The 26,581-nt window shown below is 41.2% G+C and overlaps 1 protein-coding gene across 2 annotated transcripts in view; it reads right to left on the bottom strand.

The window, feature by feature from the left end:
* The window catches only part of SNTB1 (syntrophin beta 1), a 244,491-nt gene that overhangs the window by 120,674 nt on the left and 97,236 nt on the right, over positions 1-26,581 (bottom strand). For both annotated transcript variants that reach the window (XM_019665864.1, XM_019665865.1), the window contains exon 3: positions 16,103-16,325. In XM_019665864.1, coding sequence (XP_019521409.1) covers positions 16,103-16,325 — 223 coding nt within the window. The remainder of the gene's footprint in view (positions 1-16,102; positions 16,326-26,581) is intronic.

Below are 26,581 nucleotides of genomic sequence, written 5' to 3'. Positions count from 1 at the left end.
ATTTACTGGGATGGTTTCAACTGAAAAGGAAGCAATATGGTTGTTTTTAGGCTCCATATTAAAAACTATACAAAGTTGGTAAGAAAGAGGAAATTTTTTCATTTATTGAAGACTCCTAGCTTCATGAGAATTACTGGTATCTAGCAGTAAATATGAAACAACTTGACTGAACGGTTAGTCTGTTTATTTACATGAAGATCACATTAGCCACAAGAGGATAGGTTTATGCTGCAGTATCAAATTGTTAAAAAATCTCAGTCAGCTAACAGAACCAAACTTTATGAAAATAAAGTGGGCATATGCTCTATGTCCAAAAAGGGTCTGAGGTGGGGGTGGGGACTTGTTCCATTAGGTCACGCAGGGAGCCGGACTTAAGGAAGCTCTACCATTTGTAGTTGCATCTCCAAAAACATGTGCTACCATCACTGCTTCCACCCTGAAGTGCACACATCATTTCGGATCACATTTCACTAGTCAGAATCAGTCACAGGGCCCAATAGTACTAAAGAAGGCCTGGAAATCCAGGGGAACAAGTGGACTTGCTGGTGAGCACTACTGTCTTAGCCACTATGACCTGTTTCCTGAACTCTACAAAACTGAACCGGTTGGGGAGATAGCAACTGCGGCCACAATTCTCCAAACCACACCCAGGCGCAGAATGTCCGCTCAGCTCTCGTTTTGAGTCTTTACAAGGGAAGGGAGGATACTTACTATTTCTGGAGCTTCTACCATGTAGCCAACACTTGCTGTGACAGATACTGTGAACTGGTTTACTCAGCCTCATTGTATTCTCTTTATGATGCAGAATACTAAAAAAATAATTTAAAAAAATCCATCTTTCTAGATTCCCTTGCAACTAGGATTCTGCAGACATTAGGTTCTGATATATATATATATATATATATATATATATATATATATATATATATTCTGTGAGATTTAGAAGGTGAAGGTGAAGGTGAAGAGGACATACTCCTGATGTTTTGATTGCCACTGCTGGCAAGGAAAGCTGTCAGTGTCAAAAAGAATGGGCAGTGGCAGCTGGCTTGGAGCACGAGTGTTCAGTCACCAGCTTTCCAGGTGTTAAAAGGCAGTTGCAAGGTGCCAGCATCCTCAATCCTGTTCCCTCGTTCCTGGGTCACTGCTCTGCTACTGTATAATTCCCATAGTTCCAACGGCAACCTCCTGGTTCTCCACTTTCCTGATGATATCAGCTTTATAGAGTTCTGGGGGTCCTTAGCGGAGACCCAATCTGTAGTCTTCCCATTTATTTTTTTGCAAGCAGCTAATTCTTTATACAGGCAGACCTCATTTTATTGAGTTTTGCTTTCTTGCACACCACTATTGTTGCATTTTTTACAAACTGAAGGCAAGACCCTCCACCACCAAAAGAGTATGACTCATTTTATTGCTGTGGTCTGGAAGTGAACCTGTAACATCTCTGAGGTGTGTCTGTATTAAATCCCCCCGCTGTTTAAGTTACCTAGGCTGGTTTCTATTTCTTTCACTCTAATGTGACTATAACATTTGCTAAATACTGTTACGTACATAAATTCTTCTAACAACTTTCTGAGAACTCTTCATTGTTGAAATGAGTGAACTTGTACTTTTAGAGAATCTAGGTTGGAGATAAAATAAACTACAAGCATAAATTTGTTTGAAGTCGTTTAGCTTGAAAATTAACATAAATGAACTCTATAATACATTCTATTCTCCTGAAACTCAGAGCAAAATTCATGTTCCTGGAAGGCATACTTTTCATTCAGTGACTGTATATATGCCCTTAGAACACCCTTCTTATCCAACATGTGATACATTCCTCATTCCACAGGTATTTAATCCATGGAGCAACTCTGAAAAGTAGGTGTCCTTATACCCATTTTATAGATGGATTAATGGGGTCTTAGAAAGGTAAAATAAAGTGTCCAAGATCACAAAGAGCTAGGATTTAAACCAAGGTGTTTCTGTTTTCAGAGTCACAATCTCTTTCCACTACCACATGCAGACTTCTAAGAGAGCAACCATTCATTAGTTCCCAGCTGCTCTGAACACCGGCTTGTCATGGACGCTTTTGTTAGCTCCTTTAGCTCAAGGCTCACAGGTGCTAGTTAGCTCTTCTCTCCTCCACAGACATCAAAAACGATAAGCACCTGCCTCACAATGGTGTACCTCTCCCCTTATGAAGGATTCAGAAAGAAAAAAATGGATGGAACACAGCAGAAAAATCTCCAGAACTAGATAAAAAAAATGGCAAAACACATGTTCTCTATACTGCTGGTCGCTCATGAATAGAACTATTATAGCTTTGCACACCTACAATATAACGATCGTAGATTTGTGAAGCCTGGAAACTTGATGCAAACTGAAGCCAGTGGGACCCTGGGATTACTATGGTATCAGCAGAACTACTTGGGTTTGAATTCCGACTCTGGTTCATATGTGCAGTTTTACCTGTCAGTCTCCTTTTCTACGTATCTGACAGCAGGCTGGAGAGTTTTACTGGGATATTCCTGTGTGGCCTTGGTAGATGTCCTGTCTCTGTCTTTCCTGGAAAAATTAATCTAAAGACACTATTTACAAATTGACCCAGTTCTTCAAGCTGTCAGCTACTACCGATGCAGGATCAGACAGAAATGTATCAAGTCACGCTGTGGTTTTCATCCATCAAAACAGCTTTTTATACTTTTCAGCTCAAAATTTTACCCAGGGCTTTCCAGGCAGTTACAAAAAATATCTGAAAAGTTCTTAACACATCTTCATAACACTGAAAGAGCCCTTTGATAGTCTTATGAGAAATGGGCATTTCTGAAAAATGAACGAAAAAAAATCAATGAATGGAGAGATTCAATCTGCTAAGTGCCTGCTGTTTCCCAGCTACTAGGCTCATATCAACGTCGTTAATTCTTAAAACAGTACCTACATAGAGATAGTATCACCCTCATTTTATCTCTTTAAAAAATTTTAAAGAAGTTAAGTAAATTGACTGAAGTCATCCAGGTAATAAGTAGAAAAGCTCATAACAAAGCCAGGTTGGCCTGGCCTGAAAGCCAATCATCTTTCCAAGACTGCACAACACAGCCAGTAAAACATATCATCAGAGAGCTTGAGAAAATAGCTCCAAGAATTCTGCCTTCTGGATCTAGTGTTTTGTTTCCAGGTAACATGAGAAAACACTTTCCAATGGCTTGACTGTTTAATAATACAGGACACGAAAACAAATGGTACCAGTTAGTCTTTATTGTGTGTTGCATCACAGCGGTGGAGGAGAAGGCTTTCTTCTAGGGGGAAAAAAGTAGCACATTACAAGTGAAAGCGTGTTTGTGAAGGGGAAGTGATTTGGCAATTTAGATGAGAGCAAATTAACGATTCTGCAGCCTCGAGATTTGAGTCCCATGATCAGCGGTGACTGCTCAAATGGACCCCTTCCTCCCCTCACAGCCCTGCCTGCCTATCTGTTGCCTTTTGATGGATATATTTCCCTGTCAAAACCAGCTTGGTATGGTGACAGCAGCACTCTCACCTATGCCTTCTCCAGCCCCCAGCTTTGTCCTAATGGACTAGGACACTCCCTCTAGTCATCTGCCACTTGTGGAGATGAGGACAAAAATCCGTCATGAGAGCCATTTCTTAGCAGAGCTGCCCTGTCCCTACTACACTGCTCTTCCGTAGCATCTGGCTTGAGTCAAATAAACTGTCTTTTTCTCTGAGCCTTTCAGTGGTCACTCCTATATCCAGCTTGCACCATCATGGCTAAAAGAAATCTAGATCAAAGCTCTAGCCGGGGAATAACACCTTTTATTAAGCAGGAACCTATGCATATTGATTTGGGACTAAGATGTTTTTTATCCAACAGGTCAGGAAATGAAGTGTTTGGGTTAACCACACTTTTCTTACAACTAGTCATTACTTGTCATATGCATATCGGACACGTATTCAAGGAGGCAGAATGAAATTATACTTTCGTGTTTCAGGTTTTTTTTTTTTCTGGTTTTGCCTTCCGAGTTATTCTCTGCCCTTCTTTACTTTGCTCTGTGCTCCAAGATGTCAAACTCTATGTACTAAAAACAGCATCTCTCAGGCTTCTCAGCCACTGGCTTCCAGTTGTATACAGCCAATCAGAAACATGGGCAGGAGATTCTAGAGCAGGAGAAGAGAAACGTTTGGGGGACCCACCTACCCCCCAGCCTCTCTGGGCCACTGTTCATCTCCCAGGGCTGTGGTCCTTAGCAGGCCGCAGTAACTTCCCCCCTTTGTTAAGTCCTGAGGGCTTCTCCATCCATTGTTGGTCCCTTTAACACAGCCTACTCTTCTGTAAATAGTCGTTTCATGAAACGCTCTTCAGTTAACCCTTCAAGGGAGTGTCCTGCCAGGACCATCGCCAACATCACTGTAATTGCCGTTCTGTATTTAGTGAGTGATTCCTCTGTGCCATGGTAAGAACCGTGGCAAAGGCAAAAGAAAAACAAGACATGCTGCTCTCCTCATCATGCTTGAAAATCCAGTTGGCGGGGTGGGGGGGGCAACTCACACTCTGTCTCTCAATCCAGGCACCATCTCCAAAGACCTAAACCCATCCTATGCCTTCACCTATGCCCACCTGCCACCAAAACCGACCTGTCCTCAGTCTCATCCATGCAGGGCCAGGTGTGTGGCTGATCATGGCTGTTATGTCCACGGATGTCAAAGCAAATTGGTTCTGGACTCCTTTTTCTTCATCCCTCCAAACCCCTTTGATCCTGAACTTCTGCAGATTCCATCTCTTAACGTATCTCAGATCCACCCAACTTCTCTTTCAAGCGCTATCCTACTCTAGTAGAAGCCAAGAAGTCTAGTTCTCACCTCAGTTTCGGCAATAACCCCCTAAGAGCTCTCCCAGCCTCCAGTGCTCGTTTTCCCATGAAGCCTGAGGGATCTTTGTCATGTTGCCCCACTGGTTGAGACTCCTCCTGGAATAAAGTCCAAACCGTAACATGGCTTGGATCGCGACCTTTCCAGACTGTGGACACCGTCTTCTTATATCAGTCGCTCCAAAGAGACTGCACTTCTCCCAGTGCTTTCATAGAACGATGGTCTTTCTTGCCTCAGTGACTAGATTCATACTGTTTCCTGTGCCAAGAATACCCTCCCTGTCTTCCTACCCCAACCCTTGACCTGGCTAACTTCTATTTTATTATTTAGTCTCAGCAAAGACATCACTGCCTCCGACAGTCATTCCCTGTTACCACCCCCCACTCCCCAAGCCACCTCCAAAACCAGAGCTTTGGATCAGGTAGTTTTCCTGGGAGGGAGCTTCCATAGCACCCTGAATTTCTTTCCCTCATCACCTTCCTGTAGTCCTATTTGGCAATTGCCAGCTTACGTGTCCCTCTTCCCTACCCGACGGTAAGCCGTGTCAGGGCGAGCACTCGGCCAACTGCTTCCCGGCTCAGCACCTTGCAAAGAACCTGAATGGTCAAAACTATTTAAAACTTGCAATTTAAGAAAAGGAAAGAAATCTCAACCAGGTGTAATGGACCAGAAAGGTCAAAATTCCTGTTCTAGTAATATTTAGGAACAAAGGGAGTATCTGTTAACAGACACAGGCCCTGTATGTCCAAGGAGGTGTTGTTCTAAATGTATCTGCAGCTCTCAGCGCCCCAAAGCATCCTCCTCTAAGGAAAAGAAAACTCCACACGTGTGTGGCAGGAAGGGAGTGCAGGGACTGCTCTGTGAACACCTGCCCCCCTCCCCGTTCTCTCTACCCCAAGGTAGGGGATGTCTGCTTGAATCGAGGATGCCTGCATGATAGCATTGGGGTTATTTTCAGAAGCTTCATTATCTCAGCTGGAAAATCCTGGGGCAGCTTTTTGCAAACCAAATGCAGTTCAATTAATGTATCAAGAGCAAAGGATCAGGACCTGAACATTGAGAGTCAACGTTAGCAAAAATCTCTCAGCGCCCGGATGGTCAAGTTCAACCTCTCCAAGTGCTCTTAAAACAGGAGAAACTGAGATTTTTTTTCCCCCAGAATGATCCTTAGAAGCCAGGGAATGGGCTAAAATGAACTCATTTCATTGTGCATTGATGAAATCACGCGGCTATTTCTTGGCAAGCAGTCTCCTTGATTCTTTTTCTCAAGGCTAACCAAAGATAGTTAAATTCCTTTATTTTTAAACTAGCGTACCATCGCCAGGGAAACCTTACTAATTCATCTCGCACTGATTAAAAATGTATGATAATTAGGATGAATACTGAAGTTTAACTATGGAGGAAACAGATTTTCTTAAAAATATCAAAGCTATGAAAATGTTTTTGAAGCTCATTAAAATGAATCTTTTGTGCACTGTTGCACACAAAGATGCAACTTCTGCAAGGGAAAAACAGTAGTGGCTTAGCTATTCGTGTTCCTCTCCTCTCCCTTAAAAGATCCTAGTAAAAAAAAAAAATCAGTAGAATAGGTACAAACCCACAAGAGAATAAGGGAGACAAGAGTTTAATACGTGTTTGAAAGACAGAGCAACTGAGTCAAGTGGGTCAGGTAACTGACTGCAGAGTGGAGGGACAGCCCAGGAAGTTACAATCTAAAGGGCTGCAGAGAGGATTGCACGGAAATGATTCCCTTGGCCTGCACAAACTGCAGGACTTGGAACCCTAGAAAGAGGGTCAGGGGTGATGCTGGGCTGCAAATGAGGGTCCTATGTGAGATCTTCACGCTGAGTGGTGGGACTCCTAGAAAGCTAGCAGCTGGGTGTTCTCCACCCTCTTGCCACTACCCACACTCAAGGAAAGTCATTTTAAATGAAAGTTAAAATGTTATCAAAATAATAAAGGTGGACAATTTAAAAATCAAATATTGGGCTGCTGGAAAAGTCATGACGTATTTTTTCTATGTTTTTCGTTGCAAAAATGCGTCATGACTTTTCTGACAACCCAATAGATCTAAAAGATTTATTTTTTAAAAAGTGATGGATAAGTGATGGATAGTCATGGGACGTGGAGTATAGTGTGGGAGTGGAGTTAAGGGAATAGTAATAGATATGTATGATATGGGAGGGAAGTGGGGTGGCAGATTGGGGGAGAGGGTTGTCACTTTGAGGGGTAAAAAGTATAACTATTGCACTGTGTTGTACAGCTGAAACTAATTTAAAAAATGTTTATTTCACAATAAAAACAAATAACTACTTTTTAAAAAGTGATGGATGTTTATCATTCACTTTGCAGCCCACTTGTACACCAATCTACAGACTCATGTCTGAGATTTGGAGAGTTTTCTCCTATTATTTATTTGATAATGCGCCCCTCTGTTTTCTTTCTTCTCTCCCTCTTGCTCTCTCTGTCTCTCTCTCTCTGTCTCTCTCTCTCTCTCTCTCTCCCTCCCTCCCTCCCTCCTGCCCCTCCCCCTCCCCATTGGAAGGATGTCTGACTTTCTGAAAGAGACTGGATGGTTCCTCCCTAGGTAACTCAATGGACCCAGAGAAAACTTCCAAACACTGACATTTGTAGAATTGGAAGGGGTCTCTTAGTAAGGCTCACTTGCCAAACAATAACCGTACATGAATTCTCACCAATTGATAAGCCTCTTCCCCCCATACATGGGTCCCAACAGGTTTCTTAGTCTCTCAGTGTAAAAAAATGAGCAATTAGCAAAGGATCACCAGGCATTTGAGGAAAGCCTCCAACAAGATGAAGATTGGAACAAACAGAAAAAAAAGTAACTAGAGAAACAAAGAGCACAAAGAAAAAATTTTAAAAACTAATTAATAGTCTCCAAGAATTAAGAGAAAATATGGCATCCATTAAAACAAGAAAGAACAAAATTCTACTACAAAGAGACATTCAGAGAGCAAAAAGAGCTAAACTATAACTGGTGAAATTTAAACAGAATATATTCATAGGAAAGTTCATAAAAAATAAAGTTAAAAAATGTGTTAGAAGTAATAAAGAAACAGACTTAGAAAATCATTCCAGGAAGTCAGACATCTTTCCAACAGGGAATTCAGAGAAAGAGAACAAAAACAGAGGAGGGCATTATCAAATAAATAGTAGGAGAAAATTCCCAGATTTCAGACATGAATCTATAGATTGGTTTATAAACGAGCTGCAAAATGAATGATAAACATTCATTGCTTTTTAAAAAATAAATCTTTTAGATCTATTTGTCCACCTTTATTGTTTTGATAACATTCAAACTTTCACTTAAAATAACTTTAAAAAGGGAGTGTTGTACCTATTTTCTTAAATTTGTTGTGACTGCTGCAAGGCATGCCTCCTTACTAATAAAAATAATTTTATTTAAAATTAAATATATGTGCTCTTAAAAATAATTACAACTGCTTAGGACTTAATTTCCCGTTTTAGGTTTCTGATTAATTCAGCCCTAAATTTCCCCTTCCCAACCACCTTTAAACAAATCGTTGAAATTTTACTATATATTTAACTTCCTATATTTCTCAAATGCAGGACGTGTGCCCTGTTGAATCAAACACCAAGCTCATCAGTCTTTGTATGCGTACCCTTCCTATAGAAACAAAATATTTCACTAGGGGTTGTCTGGGTAAGAAGCAAGGATAGGTAGGTAGGTAGGTAGGCAGGTAGGTAGGTATTAATGATAAATAGATGATAGATAGATAGATAAATAGAGAGATAGATAGACAGATTGATAGATGATAGATGGATAGTGATAGAGGTGATAAATAGATTAAATAGAAGGGTGGGTGGATGGATAGATAGATTAGAATCAGCGGTTCTCAACCTGTGGGTCGTGACCCCTTTGGGGGTCAAATGACCCTTTCACAGGGGTCGCTGGATACTCATATGTGGGCGTATCTGCATGTGGGCCTGGATACAGATAGAGGAGTGGTGTCTCAGTTCCTAAGACCATCAAAAATATGTGTTTTCCGATGGTCTTAGGCGACCCCTGTGAAAGGTTGAGAACCGCTGGATTAGGTAGATAGATAGACAGATAGATAGATATAGAGGTGATAGGTAGGTGGGTGGACAGATGGATGGATGGATAAATGGATAGATGGATAGATAGATAGGTGTGAATACACATGACCAAAATGCTTATTTGGTGGTTGGTAGAGAGAAGTCCACACTTTCAAATAAAACTGGTAGATCGTCCAAAAGACAATATGTTTTTTTGTTTGTTTGTTTGCTTGTTTGTTTGTTTTTAGTTTTAAATGTGATGGTAAAAATTTAACTTTTTAAAACAATTACAATTGAAAAAATAGAACATTGACTTCTGTTTATGATATACATAGCTAATGGCAAGCAATTCCATAGCCATGTGATGCGGCTTCCAGTTCCAGCAAAATAGTGGTTTATACAAATTCAGAAAACCTTCTGCTATGAACACCTGGATATGCTAATAAGATATAATGAGAAAAGTTTGCTTGTTTGTGTTTTAATGTAATACTGAGCTTGTAGGAAAGGACAGGAAACTCTCAGGTGTCCAAAAAAGGATGTGAGGGTACTAAAAACCAGTGTGGTGAGTATTCAAGTTAATCATAAGACATCCTGGGAAAGTGGGGTGAGGGTGGGGTCTGGCAGTTAGTGGGACAGGTAGTGGTGGGTGGGCCGAGGACTTGGAGTTTGATACGTAGGTGATAGTTAAGGCTTTGTAAGCCCATGAGTTGAAACACAAGAACGGAGCCTCCTGCAGAATGCCAGAAATGTCGAGGCTAAAAACCTCCATGAACGGATGTCTTACAAAATAATCCCTGCTCAACAGCTTGAGGAAATGACCTGGAAACTTCTCCTGGGAAAGAAAACTTTTCCTTCCCCTTGCTCCCAGAAATGAGGCTATTTTGATTGAAAACTGCATTTATGCCATGGTTATGCTGCCAGGAATTAGAGGATGTGTACATGAAGTCATCTAATCATCACAACAATTACAGGTGGTCAGTATTATTAATCACATTTTATAGATAAGAAATGTGGGAATCAGAGAGATTAGATAATTTATCTAAAGTTAAAGGGAATAAGTGACAGAACTGGGGCTCAAACCCATATTTTCTAACTTCAACTCTAGAGTTTTATTCACTGATAATAGCATGTAGTTAATTTGGTTAGATATTTAAACTGTGTCCACTTATTGTAGCACCATTATACATTGATTATATTATTTTTCCTTTGTTTCCAAAATGTAAATGCCAATCATGATCTGCTGGCAATAGTCCACCACAATGTGTCCAACCAAGAATGAAGAAAACAGAACCAGAAAAACACTCTGTAAGGCTTTTAACAGAAGAAGTACTTTTCCCAAGGGCTTACTGTAGAGAGAAAACAGAGAAGTACCTCATGAATCTTCTTTCTGGATCTATTACAGAGAGGAATTTTCAATAGTAGTCCAGGCGTAAAGAATCTAGTTGAGAACTCTACGTATGGTGTGTGTGGGGGTGGGGGGGGGGTGGGGGCGCAATAATGTGCCCCCAAACACTGGGAAAAGGTAGAAATAAGGCTAAAGTAGTAAAATGATTACTCTTTTGCTGGTGGTCATCAAAAGAGCACCTGTTTATAAACGTGTAACTCACGTATTTGGGATCATCTAAAACTCCAAACAAGGCAATGTGGGAGGAGCTTCAGGGAGCTAGGACTGGAAAATGATTTAATTTGATAAGAAAGATATAAATCCATTGTTCAGATCTTCATCAGGAATATGACTGTGTGAACTGAAGGGGACAGAGGAGAACCACATGGTGGAACCCCAGCCCATTTACTTTAGCCCAAAGGAGATGGGGGGCGGGGAGGAGGGGCGCAGTAAAGCATAAATTAACAGAAAGGCCTCCTGGCAAAGCTCTCCTGATCCAGGAAGGGAAAATTTCCAGTTTCCTTGTCTAAAATGAACTTCTTAAGGTCCATTGGTAGCTCTTATATTGATGACCTTGATGACAGTTTAATTTCTCACATAGCTGGTCTACATGGCGAGAATGTATTGCTTAGTCTGCCTTGATGATCCACACGGCTTTTGTTCCTTGGTGTTCTGGTATTCTGCTTCTGTTTACACGTGCCTTCCAATACAGCCTGCCCATAATGGGAGGACACACAGACCCCCCATCCTATGTAAGCATTTCCATCTGCTTGACAATTACATTGCCCATTACAACCGAATTCTGGCTTGTTTGTTTAATATTGGGTTGTCGGAAAAGTCATGATGCATTTTTGCAACGAAAAACATAGAAAAAATACATCATGACTTTTCCGACAACCCAATGTAAGTCCTCTCCTCACAGATGGATCAGATCCAGTGTCACTACGTCACTAATCATGTTTCTGATCCCTGTGGCTAAAGATTGGGTGCTGGATTGTGAGGGTCTCATGGAGGGTGCTTTGTGAGAACATATCCATGTGTGCTGTAGGACTGATCAGGTCAGTCCCCTCTGAGTCATAACGTGCTGAGTGGAGCTTTTCTGTATGAAACCACAACAGAGCCTTCTGTGAATTTGTCATTTGTGCACCATAAATAGAGATGTGTATTATTTTTCAAGAATGGTTGGGTGCATCAATCCATAATTTAACCATGAAGGTCTGCAGTGGAAACTGTTACTAGCATGCATAATCACGATGAAAGCTTCATACACCATCCATATTGGCCCATCTACATTTAACCCAATCCATTGATTCATAGATTGTCTTGGTTTCTTTAAGTTTGCTCAGCCTGTCAGAATAGAACTGTGTTTTTATTTATTCTCTTATTCCTAAGACTACTTAATGGAAGATTTTTTAGGAGAAGTTTTGAACAGATAAGAATACCAAAAATGTACAGATGAATATGCCGTTTTTCATTTATTCATGTATCATATATTTTTGAATGTCTGCTTTGTATCAAACGACGTTCTAGAAAGCTGAGATATTAAAATGAAGACATGGGATGCCCCACACGTCAAGGGTCTTATGACTTTAAGAACCAGTTAGCAACATAAGAAAAAAATATCACAAGTCTTTATAAAGGGTGCTGTCATGGATGGATCTATGCACCAGGTAGAGTGGGGTCTGTGCTATACCTGTGCTGAGGCTTAAAGGGCAACAAGGACATTGTCAGGGAGGCAAGTGAAGGACATGCACAGATTGTTTAAGGGTTGCTGGAGCGTAAAGGATAAGGCTGGAGGAGCCGGAGAGTTAGGGAAGATCCAAAACCTTATTGGTTTTTACGTAGCACTGAGGAACTTCGATATTAGTGGAGGTGACAGGGAGCCATTTTGACCAAATGGATAAGTTTTGAGTGCCTCACGCTCCCTCAGCTACCTGGGCATACGGTAGATGTGACGGTTGGGGAAAGGAGCAAACTAGAAACAAAGCACCTGGTAGGAAATACGTCCAAATAGTCTGGAGGACTGAGGATGTAGCCCGGACTAGGGCAGTGGATGTGATGGCGGACAGCTGAAGATGAAAAACAAGAGATATTTAAGAGGTAGAATTATACAAATGTAATCATTGACAGCCACTAGCAGGGACATATTCTTGTGGACTCAGTGCCTGCTGGGTGACCTTTTTCACCGAAAGAGCAGCAATCCTGCCTGCTGTTCTATGGCTGTTTCTATTATATTTGAGAAATTGAACATTAGAGCTTGTAACGCAAACTGTAAGTAGTTGTGTGTCGCTAACTGAAGGGATTAAGCCCCAATGCTGTGGCATTTGTCCTCGGTTCTCAGGTTTTAGTATCCAGGAGACATTAACTCCTGACCATGGTGCTTACAGTTCACGTGAGCTGTTCTGCCAGGTGCTAGAGTAGGAGGCAGTGGGTGTCGTGATTAAGAAATTGGTGTCAGCCAGGCCTGGGCTTGAATCCCAGATTTACGGGTTGCTTCGATTCTCACTTCTGAACTAACTTTCATTGTCTGTAAAATAGAGATGATTTGCTCCCTGGTATTTGGATTAAATGAGGCACTTGCTCAAACTCACACATCAATGGTGAAACTAAGATTACATTGTGGGTCTAGCTGACTCCAGACTCAACACTCCGTTTTTGTTTCTTTCTCTTTTATATTTAATATGTGCATTATTTTCATTATTATTATTATTATTATTTAGAAAAGGTACAATTTCAGTTTTGATGTCTCCTTTGACCCAAGAGTAACTGCATAGAGAGCTTTAAAGAATCCATGAAGAAAAGCTTTCAATTGTTTGGTTTTATTATGGATTTTCTAGTTTTATTCCACTATCATCAGATGATGTTTTTTGCATTATTTCTACCTTATGGAACTTACTGCATTTTTTGTGACCTAAATCTGTGGTTAATTCTGTGACTGTCCTGTGTGGATTTGAGAAGAAAGTGTATTATTTATTATCAGGGTACTAAGTGTGCAATGCATCCAGATCTCACTTATTAATTATGTTATTTGGGTCTCTTATATCTTTATTTTTACCCACTTGCCCTGTCCTTGGGCTGAGAGCAGTATGTTCAGTTACCTCACATTAGTATTTCTATTTCTTCTTGCGTCTACTCCAGATTTAGCCATAAGGGTCGCTGTTGTGTGTGCATATTTGGTGTGCATGCATAACTGTTGAATGTTCCTTGCAAAGTCTGGCCTTCAGCTTAAATCAGCCCTTCTTTGCTTTCTTTTGTGCTTTTCAATCTGCATTTTCCCTTGTCATATATAAAGATCAGAAGAGATGCTTTTTGTCACTCCTGCTACTTTGCATATGTTTTGGATGCTTTACCCATTCCTATATTTCTCCCCTTGCAAAAGCACTTTGTGTGAGGTGAGCCTCCGATTCAGCCCAGAGTCCACATTTCTGACTGGGCCATTACACTCTGCCCAGTGTGTAACTGGAATTCCATAAGATACTTGTTTTCTTTTTCTTTTCTTCGCTTCCTCAACCAGGGTCAATACCCACCCCATCCCCAAGCCCTTAATTTTTTTTTCAGTTTTATTAGGTATATTGACAAAACTGTACAATATTTCTTTCTTTTTTTTTAAACTGTACAATATTTAAAATGTACATTGCGGTGATTTGATATATGGATACATCAGGAAAGGTTGATATTATTGTCAGCAGCTTAGGATCTGTCTGGACTGAAGTCTCCTCCTGGACCCTGTGGTTTAGTGGGATTATCATTTCGGTCCTACCCTTCTGATTCTCACACCCTAGTAGGAGAGGCTGTCGCTCGCCCTATATACATCCATCACTGGTGGACTTGAGTAGCACTGATACAAGAGTTTAAAAATGCATTCCCTCTACTGACTTGACAGAACGAAGTTTCCAGTATTTGAACTGAGACCTGATAAGTCCCCAAATATTCTTTAAAATATAATTAAATGCCTTGAGAGAAATGTTATAACATATAAATCCACCGCTGGAAGGAACCCGAGAAATCATTTCCTTGAACTGTCTCCCCAGTGCATTAATCATTTCTACAATACCCCAAGTTTTCTAATCTTTGTGTTTTTCTGGCAAACTGGCACTGTCTCCCACTCTCCAGGCATGAGTTTGAAGCCCAGCTGTATGAGATATTAGCTTCACGTTGTCTGGAACTTACATAGGCACGGAGCCCCAGTTTTTTCTCGATAGAATGGGGACAATGATAGAAACTCTGCGGGCTGTTCAAAGGACTAAGTTAGGTTACCAATTCAAGGACCAGGCAGGCAACTGATGAAATCCTCTCAGTGTAAGGCAATGTGAGGGATGAGGAGAGTTCATTTCCTTGTCAAAGGAGAAGGCTTTACTGAACTCCTGAAGATTGGATCTCTACCTGCAGCAATGTGGGCCTCATATCCCAGATCTACTGATTTTTCCAGAAAAACAGAAACCTGGATTCTTAATGTAAAATTTCCCAACTATTCAATGTGGCCACTAATTCAAAGTTCTTTAAAACACTAGATAGATCATTAAAAAAACATCTCGGTGGACTGGGTACCCCTGTAGGCTGCCACTGCGCAGCCTCTGCTCTGAAGTAATTAGCATAATGCAATTAGCACAAAGTAGTCACTCAATAAATTATGAATTCATCCGATCTGAAACCTTAGCCATCAGACTCCTGGGAGAAAAGACACGCTGGATTGGTGGGGAAGAGGCCTGGGGAGAGGAACTCACAGAGTAACTAAGATATCAACCATAGGCCCAGAAAAGCGGCAGAAACGGAAGGGGTACAAAACAGAACAGATAGGAGAGCATTATCTACGAAGTCCGCCTCCTTCCCAGTCTGTCCACTCTGACTCATGTTTTGCCGAACCCCCCCGCGCTCTCATAAAACTGCTGATCTCTGATCCTTGTAAGATAGAACTGAAACGGGGAGTGTGTGTGTGTGTGTGGGGGAGGGCTGAGAGGGGGTAGGGACAGGCGGATTGGGGCAAGTCCTGCAACTGGTGGGAGTACGGGCCCGCAGCTTCCTTAGAGTCAGTTTACAGGGGAAGAAAACAAACAGCATTGAGCTGTGAGCCAAGGAGGCGACTGTTGTCCTGATCCTATTCCCTTTGGCTTTTCTCCTCATCAGCAACTCTGAATCTAGCCAAATACTTCCCACTCGGGCAAGGTTGCAGCTGCCCCACACATTATACGTCAATAAGGGCCACCGGAGTTGTTCTTATTTTTAGCATTTGTGTGTGGATGTAAAGGTCACCAAGAGTCCCCATTTGCTGGGTCAATTCCCCTCTCTCTTCGTTACATAGCTCTTGTTTGCCTCAAAGACGTATGTTTTCTGTTCAGGCGCATTTAGGTTAACACTTTTGGGGGACCCCCAAATATGTGCTCCTCTTGGCTGGACTCCTTATAAATCGCCATGGTCTGGGCGATGTATCTATCCTAGGGCCTGAGAAGTCACGTACAGGTTTTGCAAGAAGTACTCTAGGCATGGGCCAGAGCCATTTCTTTTTCGTTCTGGGGCACAGAAAAAGGTTCAGAGGAGAAGAGTTTTACATTTCCTCCCATCTAACCCTCCAAACACACAGTTGAGGGCACTGATGCCCAGAGGGAGGCCGATTTGCTTACTATTACCTAGCATTAATCAATATGAGTAGAGCTTATATTCATGGAAGGTTCTCCTGGCTTGAACACACACCTTCTCTCCACGTCACCCTTTGGAAACCACTGAGTGTGTTCGGAACGTGAGCCCAGCCCTGGCAAGAGCGCCCCCTTTAACCCACAGAGGGTGAGAGATACGCAGCTCTTTGGCCCGCTTTACCTGTTCTCAGTGTCAGCCAAGGCCATACTCCGAGTGACGTAGCACATCTTGAGGGGGATGCTTTTCCGGTCTCTGTGGAAGGACAAGGGCTGCGATGATGACGACAGAAGGTCTGAGGAGCCGCCCCCTAAGCGAGGGGATTCCGGCGGGGGCGTTTCCCACCCAATCTCGGACACCGGGGAGCCTTTCTTCACATAGGGTGTGGCTTCTCGCATGTACTTCACTGCAAGCAAAAAAAGACAACAATACGCTCTTTTAAGTACATTCGGGCTGCATTTCTGGAAAGTCTGATATTATTACACACACGCTCTTAATACTGAAACTCTTCAATTCTGAACACGATTCATAATTTCTGTTCCTCTCATGATAGTCATCCTGTCATTTCAATTATATACCAATCTGGTTTTTAAAACTTGCTATTATGATGACCTGAACTTTCATCAGCTGAATTACTTTCAGCTTTTATCAACTAGGACAACTTCTTATCTTTTCCGATTATAAGTTGCATTCTGGGAAGGGGGCTGAGAAAGAAATGGGCAGAGAATGAAAACGTGTATCACTTAGGCTAAAAGACACATAATTATCCAATATAGACATAGGGAATCTGGTAGCCATATTCACTATCTATGGCATCATCTTTCTACTGAGAAACAAGGACAGACTTTCAACTTAATAGTGCTAAGAACATATAATATGCAAAGAAAAACAGAGAAGAACACTTATTTTGTAATGGCAAAAATCTATAATAGCAAAAATAGTATATGTAAGAGCTGAAATCTAGGAAAAACCTAACTGTTCATTAAAAAAAGGACAGGTTAAATAAATTGTAAGACATCTATATAGTCATTTTAAAAAGTGAGATAAGATATAGATGTGTTGATGGAGAAAGACCTCTGAAGATCTTTCCACAAAAACAGTAGAGAGTAGAACATATACTGTAATGTTTTTTGTGTATAAAATCATATATATATATATATATATATATGCTTGTATATCTACAACTATTTGTGGATAGAAACACAAGAAAATGTTAACAGGAGTTAGCTCTGGGGAGTGGAAATAAAAGTCAAGATGATGGAGAAATAGACCTTTACTATTTATTCATTTATTACCTTTTTACACAATTTTCATATTTAGTTATATGCATATATTACTTTCTACAATTTAAAGAAACAAAAATAGTTTAAGAGTTGAGTGGAAGAGACTGAAATTCTGCACTTTGATATGTTTGCTTGGTCTTAAGAAGTTACTTGCTTATCCTGAATTTAAACATTTGGTCTTTAGACAGCTTCTGAGCTGACAGGGCAACTAGATTCTGGGAATATGCAATATAAACTTCCATATCCTTCTATCTATCACTCACGGTCTGATGGGGAAGGACTTTGGGGAGAACTCTGCTGCTTGAGGGAGGACTTGGCTAAGTCCCTTACCTCTTATTACAAATGGAAGTGGATTGGAATGGGTATAAACTAAGGGCATTTCCTCTAGATCTTCGATGATTCAGTTCCACAAACTAGTGCCTTCGTTGTGCAAGACATGGAGCCAGATTTATGGAGACTGCAGAAATATTCGGTTGTCAGAAAAGTCATGATGTATTTTTTTCTATGTTTTTCATTGCAAAAATGCATCATGACTTTTCCGACAACCCAATAGAAAACATGTGGTTTCCATTCTCAAGAATTACAAAAATCATGGTTAACTGTAGTGGATACTGTTGGTGTCCCGTTAGATTCCCCTTACCAGGGGTACCTATATCCTAACTGCTGTATGTTGGCTGAGAACAACTCATAGCTGCCCATCTGCTCTGGAGAACTGCTCTTAGCCCAACAGAAGCCACCATGCCTGGGAGTCAGCAGGGTTGATTTCCAATTGGGTTGCTGCCCAATCCCCCCAGACTGAGACTCTGCTTCTAGGGAACCCTACCTACAATATAGTGACATAAGACTCGTATAAACTACATAAGACATAAAACTACGGCACACAGCAGAAGAATGAGTTAAGTTTTATAAAGGAATAAAGTACCTTGGAAGAACTCATGAGGAAAAAATGGATCTAGGGATGCAAGTGACGGATTAGGTTCACAATAATTTAATAAGCATGCCCAACATACCCAGAGGCATGCAATATGGATCTATATTTGGAGAACCAATCATAGGTATCAAAAACAACCATATTAATTCAAGACAGAGGAGATGTCATATAGCACCAACACACACTTGAAAATAAGATGTAAGGGTCTTAACTGAACATCAGTGTGATTAGGAGAAAACAGCTCCATGGTTGCTGAAAACCTGTTGACACAGGTTGTAGTTACAGAAGAAAGGTGATTCATGGCCACTGTATTTTAAGGAATATTGTTTATTTCTGGGCAATATATTTAAAGGGGAACACAGACATAGCTAAGAAAAAATGCAGAAAATTTAGGGGTACAGATTTAAGCTGTCCAAAGCTGAAATAGACCTGTTTTGAAGATACTGAAATTTTCATCTCTAAAAATGTTCTAGTAGAAGCTAGAACACTGCTTAGCTTTGTATACTGTAGAATTATACTTATTGATCTATAGGAAATTCAAGTATCAGATGAGATTGTTTAACTGCATTATTATCCTTCTGGTTGGCGTAGGGGATGAGTGTTGTGGAGGTCAGAATCCAGGGATGTTTCATGGAATAGGTGGCATTTGAACTTGGCCTTAAAGGGTAGCTAAAACTTAAAAAAAGTAGAGATAAGGATAACAATCCTTCTTTTATATAATGTACTCTGGTTTATAATTTTTTACACAATTCTGTAGGAAAGGAAATTTGGACCTCAATGGCCTCAATTTGGAAGGGGGATAAAGAAGGAACATTTATCATATACCTAATGATGTGCCAAGTAAGGAACCAGGTACTTTACATAGCTTCCCACATTTAAGCTTCAAAATAACCACTTAAAGTCTCACTTTATATATAAGAAAACTAGGTCCAGAGAGGAAATGGGTAAGGGATATTTCATTTATCTAGTATCCATGTATCCACAAGCAGTAAAATAATGCATTGCTATCCCCTCCAGACCCTGCTACAAAGAAATGTCTTATAGAGCTACTTTCATTCTGGTGGACACCAGGAGATTTACATTGGTTATCCCTTGCAAGACTAATATTATTTTACACGTCAGCACACCGAGGCTCAGAAGTTAAGTAACATCAACACAACCCTGCTTAAAGTCCTTTTGTTCAGGAGTCCTGCGTCTTTTTGAGAAGTATAGAAAATGGAGACACTTGTTCTTGGTGTAACAAAGAAAGTGAAGAAAATTGATGTTGGATTCCTCCAAGGGCCCACAATTTCTGGTCTAGAGGAAGTAATAAAATTGTCAGAATATCCCTTCTTGCTGGAAGAGACTCCAAGTAGTAATTTCTAGAAGGCTTGGCCATCAGTTATGTCTAGTGATCCCCCTCCCCATCCACCAATTGAGGCCTGAGGTGAAGTCCCCTCAGGCAGAGAGTGAGAGCGTGCAGTCCTGTCTGGGTGTGATAAAGCAGTGCTTCTCGCAGGAAATATAAGCGTGTGTGAAACCTTTTCATGGTTCTCCATGCCCTAATGTCCTGAAATTTCTATACAGTACAATCAAAATACTGAGAGTGTGGTCCAACTCAGGGAGGGTAAGACTAGCTTTAATTGTAATAGGTGCCCCAAATTACAGTGTATTAAATGATATAGAAGTTTGTTTTTATTTTACCAAAAGTCTAGAGTAAAAAAAAAGGGCTGCGGGCCGGCCGAGTGGCTCAGTTGGTTAAGAGCTCGCTCAAGAGTTTGAGCTCTGAGCAACAGCGGTTCGAGTCCAGCCCGAGCTGAGCAGCCGCNGAGCAACAGCGGTTCGAGTCCAGCCCGAGCTGAGCAGCCGCTGAGCTGCCAACAGGTAGCAGGATGGCTCAGCTAAAAAAAAAAAAAAAAGGGCTGCTAGGGCAGCTCAGCTCCCTGAAGTTGTCAGGGCCTTTGGCTTCTGCTGACTTCCTGCTCTGTGTCCCTAGCCTCCCATCTAATGATCCAAGATGGCTGCTTAAATTTCAGCCATCATGACCAAATTCCCATCAGTAGAAAGGAGAATGACATGAAGGACTCCCCACCCTTCCTCCTTTAAGGCCACATTTCAGAAGTTGATACACTATATCTGCTTCCAACCCACTGGCCATTATGTAGTCAATACAGCCACTTCTAGATGGAAAAGAAATATACTCTTAACTCTGAACAACCCTGTGCCAACCAGTTTAAACCTGGTGAGGCGGGGAAATTATTACTGTGGAAGAAGAGATTAGATATTAGGGGGCAGCTCTCAGCTTTTGCCACAGGGAGACATCCGTAATCCCATCAGTTTAACACACTAGGTTTTACAACACATAAATACAAGTAAATATGCTGGTGCAACCAGTAAAAAACACAATGACTAGGTCCCATGAACTTGGTGAGTGTTTGATGTGCATTAACACATTGGAACCTTAGAACCACCCTAGGATACAGACATTGCAACCATCCCCGTTTTACCAAAGCCACTGCAATAATAGGGGGTCTAAATCATACGACCAAGTTACAGAGCTAGAAAGTGGCAGACGCGTGGGTCAAATCGAGGCAACCTGGCCCCAGAGTTCTCCTTTTAACCATGAAGCAAAACTGTTTCTCACACTTTATTAATTATATATATATATATATATATATATATATATATATATATATATATATATATTAATTGTGTGTGTATACGTATTTAAGCCAACATTTTTATGTACTTGGAGAAAACATCCAATTAAGAGGTTATTGCCTGTAAAGTAAGAGAGCTTGATTTTGTAAGCCTGAACTATTAAACTATGGCATTTCAATAAATGCCTTTTAAGACAGTGTAATACGTATCCATAATAGAGGGTTTAACCTGGCAGAGCTGAACAGCTAGTGTCTGCATAATTGCACCTCCATGTGCATATAGACAATAATGTCAGGCAAAGAGCTGTTGAAACCAATCAAGAAGCAGCCCAGCCCAGGTTCAGGATGCCTCATAATCAGAACTAATTAATAACCCATGCCCTTTCTGGGCATCACAAATTAAAAACGGTGCTGGGGCAATTAAAATTCCAATCTTCAGTTGCAAAAAAAAAAAGGGGAGGAGAGCAGGAAGAAGTGGTCTTCAAACCAATAATACACCAAGTCCCTGTCAATATGTTTCCAGATTTCCATTTGAAGGGCAGGCAGTGGTAAAGATTTCAAAAGAACATTCAGTGAAGCCCAAGTTTGCGAAAGCCCCCAGTAACAATCAGATCTTTGTTGGGGCAGCCAGATGACATCTGAAAGGAAAAAGCACACACAGGCTACTAACAAGGAAATGCTTTAGGCAAATCCAACAACTCTCCTGGAAGGCTGGTTTCTGAGGAGCCAGCAAGTCCCTCTGATATATGCAGGAATTCTCCTTAAAAAATAACAACAAAAACAACAAAAAAAGGGATTTCCAGATTACAGGAGGGAAAATAAATATTTCATTACTGTATGGGATGTGAACACAAAATGTACGTTTTCTAATGTGATTAAGGGAAAAGCTGGAGGCAAGAAACCTGAGTAGTTGGACCTTTGGTGAAACTTTCAAGTTGGGGACACAGGTTGGGTGACCATGGAATTTGCTAACAACGTGCAATCTAAGACTTACCTTTCATGGCATTTCTTAGGTCATCTTAGGAAGATAGATACAGAGGGAGATCATTAATATTTCCAAAAAGACCCAGAAATGATGGAAGAGGTACTGTGAGCTTCTCAGAAGCCATAGCTAATCCTTCAGGAGGCTGAGTGGTGAGGTGGAAAGAGAATTGGCCCTGGGATTTGGGGACCTGGAATGCAATTCCAGCTCAGTCACCAACTAGCTCTGCAGTCCTGAGCAAGTCACTTCACCACATAAACCTCATTTTCTTCACCCGTCAAGAGAAGGAAATATGGTCCCTACGCGTCAAACATTCTATGATTCTTTGGGAAGCTGCCTCATCTGACGACATTAGAAAAAGAAGAATATTTCTTAGCTCGTCTTACTGTTTGTGTCATCACCAACAAATGGCCCTGTGAAAAATATATGCTGAATTCTTAGGCCTTTGGCAGCCCTGTCTTCTGACTGTTTCCTGTTTCCCAAGCCCTACAGACACCTGACAAATATGAAAATAAGCCTAACCCATTGAGAAGACATACTCAAGTTACTCGTTCTTTGGTTTGGCAGGGTTTTCTAAAAGAACCATTGTTTTCATTCACTTTGCACTGTTTCTCTTCCATTCTGCCAGGTGGATTCTTCACGGTAGGGTTTTAAAAGACATTTGAAGGACAACCAAAGGGTTCTCGCGAGGTCAGAAGGACATCGTGAGGGAGGGTGCTGGGTTTCCAGAAGAGTCAGGAGTGAAATGAACTGGGTATGAATTGTTGACTACTCCTCGGCCTCCAAGTAAACAACTATCTCAGAATTATCCTATTTCAGAGAGTGCAGTCATTCGATGTGACCCGCCTTGATTCTTCTTCTGTTAAGCAAGATTGGTGCCCCCAGAGATGCCAGCTGGCCCCAAGCAAAGTATCTTATCTTATGAGTCCTACAGCCAGCCAGAAGTACACTGATTGGTTTAGTTACCCATTAATTCCAAATGTTCAATGAGTTCCTACTATGGGCAGGGCCCTAAGTGTTGGGAGTTAGCCCAATGAACAAGACAGACTAGAGGTGCCTGCCCTGAGGTGCTTACACTAAAGACACAGGAAAATATAGGGCACTGAGCTGAGACACACACTCGAGGACTTGGGTGTGTCCCAAGACCTCAGAGCCATTCACTAGCTGGTCCTGCCCACATCCTGTCCCCATCTCAGCTAATTACCTCTTGGTTCCCATGGTTTGCACGCCAGCCATAGAGAAATGCTATTTAATTCTCTGAACACACCAAGTTCCCTCCTGCGTCTGCTCTTTGCACGTGCCATTTCCTCTGCATGGAAACCTTTCTGGAAACCTCCTCTCCACATCCTGTAAGTCTCAATTCAGGAAAGACCTCCTTCTTGAAGTCCTCCGGGCTTGCCTCCCTTCAGCTCCAGCATGCTTTGCGGCAACCCCCAGGGATAGCAACAGCATCAGGACGCGGACATTATGAGGATGACTTCTGCTGTGCAAGGCACTGTGCCAATCCTCTTACAAACATTTAAACACACGCTGCAACGATTATCTGTGTGCACAGAGTAGGCGTCTCTGGTGGAAGCACAAGGTCCTCAACATTGAGTAACTACTTCACAGAAGTTAAAACTCTAGACCCTGGAGCCACACTACTTAGTTTCAAATCTTAACTCTGCCGCCTGCCAACTGTGGCAGTTAACTGTGAGGTGACATTTCCTTAACCTCTCAATGTCTCCATTTCTCCATCTGTGAAATGGGGGTACATAGTGCCTGCCGCAGAGAGTTGCCATGAGGATTTAGTGAGCTAGCACACACAAAGGAATCTAGCACATGGAGAGTGCTCATTAGTGTTAGGAAAAAAAACCCCAAAAAACAAAAATTGATATTCACATCTATAGCCACAGCAATTAACACAGACGATCAGCTGTAAAATGTGGAATTGTTGAAAAAATAAATGACAAAGTTAATAGGCTTGCCAAGATACCATTGTTTTTTTGCAGATTTGTTCTTTAGGAGGACAAGTCTTATAAGTGAAGCAGCAGAGGCCAGAGAGGATCAGCCACTTGTCCAAAGTTTCAGGACAAAGAAGTTACAGACGAGGGTCAGAAATCTATGTCCTTTGTCCTATAGAATGGGTATTGGCAAGTTTTTTTTCTGGAAAGGACCAGATAGAAAATTGGGGGAAGGGGTGGCTCTGTGGACCTTAGGGTCTGTCACAACTATTTCATTCTGTCACTGTAACATAAAAGAGGCCACAGATAATACAAAAACAAATCAATGTGGCTGTATCCCAATAATACTTCAGTTTATCAGCAGTGGGACCAGTTTGTCCTAGGGGCTGAAGTCAGTCCATTCCGGCTTTAGAAAAATAACTAGCAATTATTGACTACTTAACCACCTGTTGGGCTCTACTCTAAATGTCTGAATTATATTAGCTCGTTTAAAAGCAATTCTATGCATTAGGAATAGTATTATGCCTCCCTTACAAGCAAGGGGACTGAGGCATGGAGAGTTGAAGTGACTTGCTCAAGATCACTCAACAGCAGCGGGCAGAGCTGGGATTTGAGCTGTCCAGCTCTAGGGCCTCCAGTCCCAATCGCTTTACCATGCTCTTTCCTTGTGCCCTGGGTGCTGTCTCTACATAGGGCCAAATGTTCGTGCCTGAATCCTGTTTGGGCAACTGCAGCAATTCTAGAAATCGTGCTTTCAAAAAGACCTTTTACTCTGCAATGCGTTCCTTATATATTTCTTTTCTTATACTGCACCCAAACCTTACCCCTATAATTTGTATTCACTTATCATGGCTCTACTCTGCAGAGATACACGAAGAATCTTGAACATCTTATGAACTGATCAAATATAGATGTTTGGCTTTACATAAAAAGATGAGCCCAGTTAAAAGAAGGCTGCAACTACTGTTCAGATGTTATCGGGCTCCTGGTCCACATTCTCTCAGAGCCTAAAGGTGGTAATGGATGAACCTTACATATGACAGGTATGAAAGATGTTGCTTTTACTATGTGAGGCCCCTACATTGCTGCTGGGAGAGACATGCAATGCCTTAGATAACAAAATTAAGATTTTAAGAGTTGCACACAGGCTGGAACTAAAAAGATGAAATAGAGTAGGGATAAGACAGAAAGTTCTGTCATTGTGTATTCAAAATAAAATCACTGTAACATATACGTGACTTTACGTATGCGAGTATGTTATATGGAGAACATCATTATAAGCATTTCATGTGAAGAAAGGTTCTAGAGATTTCCATCGCTATAGTTGCCACATAAAGTAATAAAATGTTAGGCTGCACTGGTGTTCAGAAAAGGAGAGGACCATGCCCCTCTTTACCACCTTGATCAACCCATACCTGAAGCCCTAATAGGTTAGACACTGTTTAAATGACGGTAAGGAGAGTAACCAGGTTGTTGAAAGGCTCAATAAATGAAGAAAACATAAATTACATGAAAGACATTACAGCACAGTAGTGAACAGCATAAACTCTGGAGTTTGATGGTGTGGGTCCAATTCCTAGCTCCTCTATCATCTATCTCTGTGTCCTTGGGCACATGACTTAGTTTCCCCACGTGTTATTTCTTTCACCTAGTATTTCTCATAGCATTGTTGTAAGAATTAAATGTGTTACTATAAGTAAAAAAAAAATGTATAAGGAACTTGGCATTAGTAAATGTCATGTGAGTCAGTTACCATGATTAGGAGTTAACCTAGAAAAGAAAAGATTTATGGACCCTCCATAACGGAGGGCTGGGCGAAACTCACTGTGTGTATCTCTGCAGTGAATACAAATTACGGGGGTAATGTTGGTGTTCAATACGAGAAAACCCTGTGAGGCAGTGAGTTCCTTATTGCTGGTGACATTCCAGCACAAACTAGAGGAGACATCTCTCAGCCATGCTGCAGAAAGAACTATTCTATGCTGTGGAAGAACAGCTTGTTTCTAAAACCCCTTCAAACTGTCATGTTCTATGTTCCTTCTGGAATATGGTTAAGATGCCTAACCTGAAGTCCCCAGGTCATGGTTGTATAACACGTCAAAGCATGTTGTATGTTTCTTCATTGCTATATGCTTCTTAGCTACATATTCATTAGGTGACAATGGGACTGTTCGTTAAGTTATCTGAGTCTTAGGCTGCTCATTGATAAAATGAGGAACACAATGAATTCTTTAGAGAGGCAACACAATATATTCATTTAATAAATGAGCTCCAGAGTCAGAGGATCTGGGTTCGAATCCCAAATCTTCCACTTACCAAGCTGGGCTTCTTGGAGCAAGGTATGCAACCTCTCTGTACCTCAAATTTCCTCCCCTGATAATAACAGGGCCAATCTCATAGAATTGTTATGAGGATTAAATAGTTTCTTTAAATGGATATGAAGCCCTTAGAATAGGGCCTGGCACATACATACTTAGTACTCACATTTAACTCTTACTATGATGTTGTTGCTATACTAGTTGTGATGAAATTTAAATGAAGATATGCATTGCACAGATGCCAATCTCTTTTCTAATACTAGCAACTATCAAAATTATAAGCGCTTGACAATATCATTTCGTTCAAGCATTCATTGAACATAAATTAAGCCCTGACTCTGGGCGCCGTGTGGGACTAGACGTGGCAGGGTGAATTATCAGCTGGGCATTCAAATTCCTGCTTCTGAGAGTTTTATAATCTGCCAGGGAGAAAAGGCATACAAACCTAAAACCTAGGAATTGCCATAGAATATAATTCAGTGCACACACAGAAGAATAGTCTAAAGGCTATTCATCAGATACTAATAAGTGCTGAGAGGATGTGCATTAATGATGTCTACAGACTC

This window comes from Hipposideros armiger, unplaced genomic scaffold (assembly GCF_001890085.2).
Source record: "Hipposideros armiger isolate ML-2016 unplaced genomic scaffold, ASM189008v1 scaffold_455, whole genome shotgun sequence".
NCBI lineage: Eukaryota > Metazoa > Chordata > Mammalia > Chiroptera > Hipposideridae > Hipposideros > Hipposideros armiger.
Note: the sequence above shows the minus strand (reverse complement) of the source record. Positions and strands in the feature narration are given on the sequence as shown.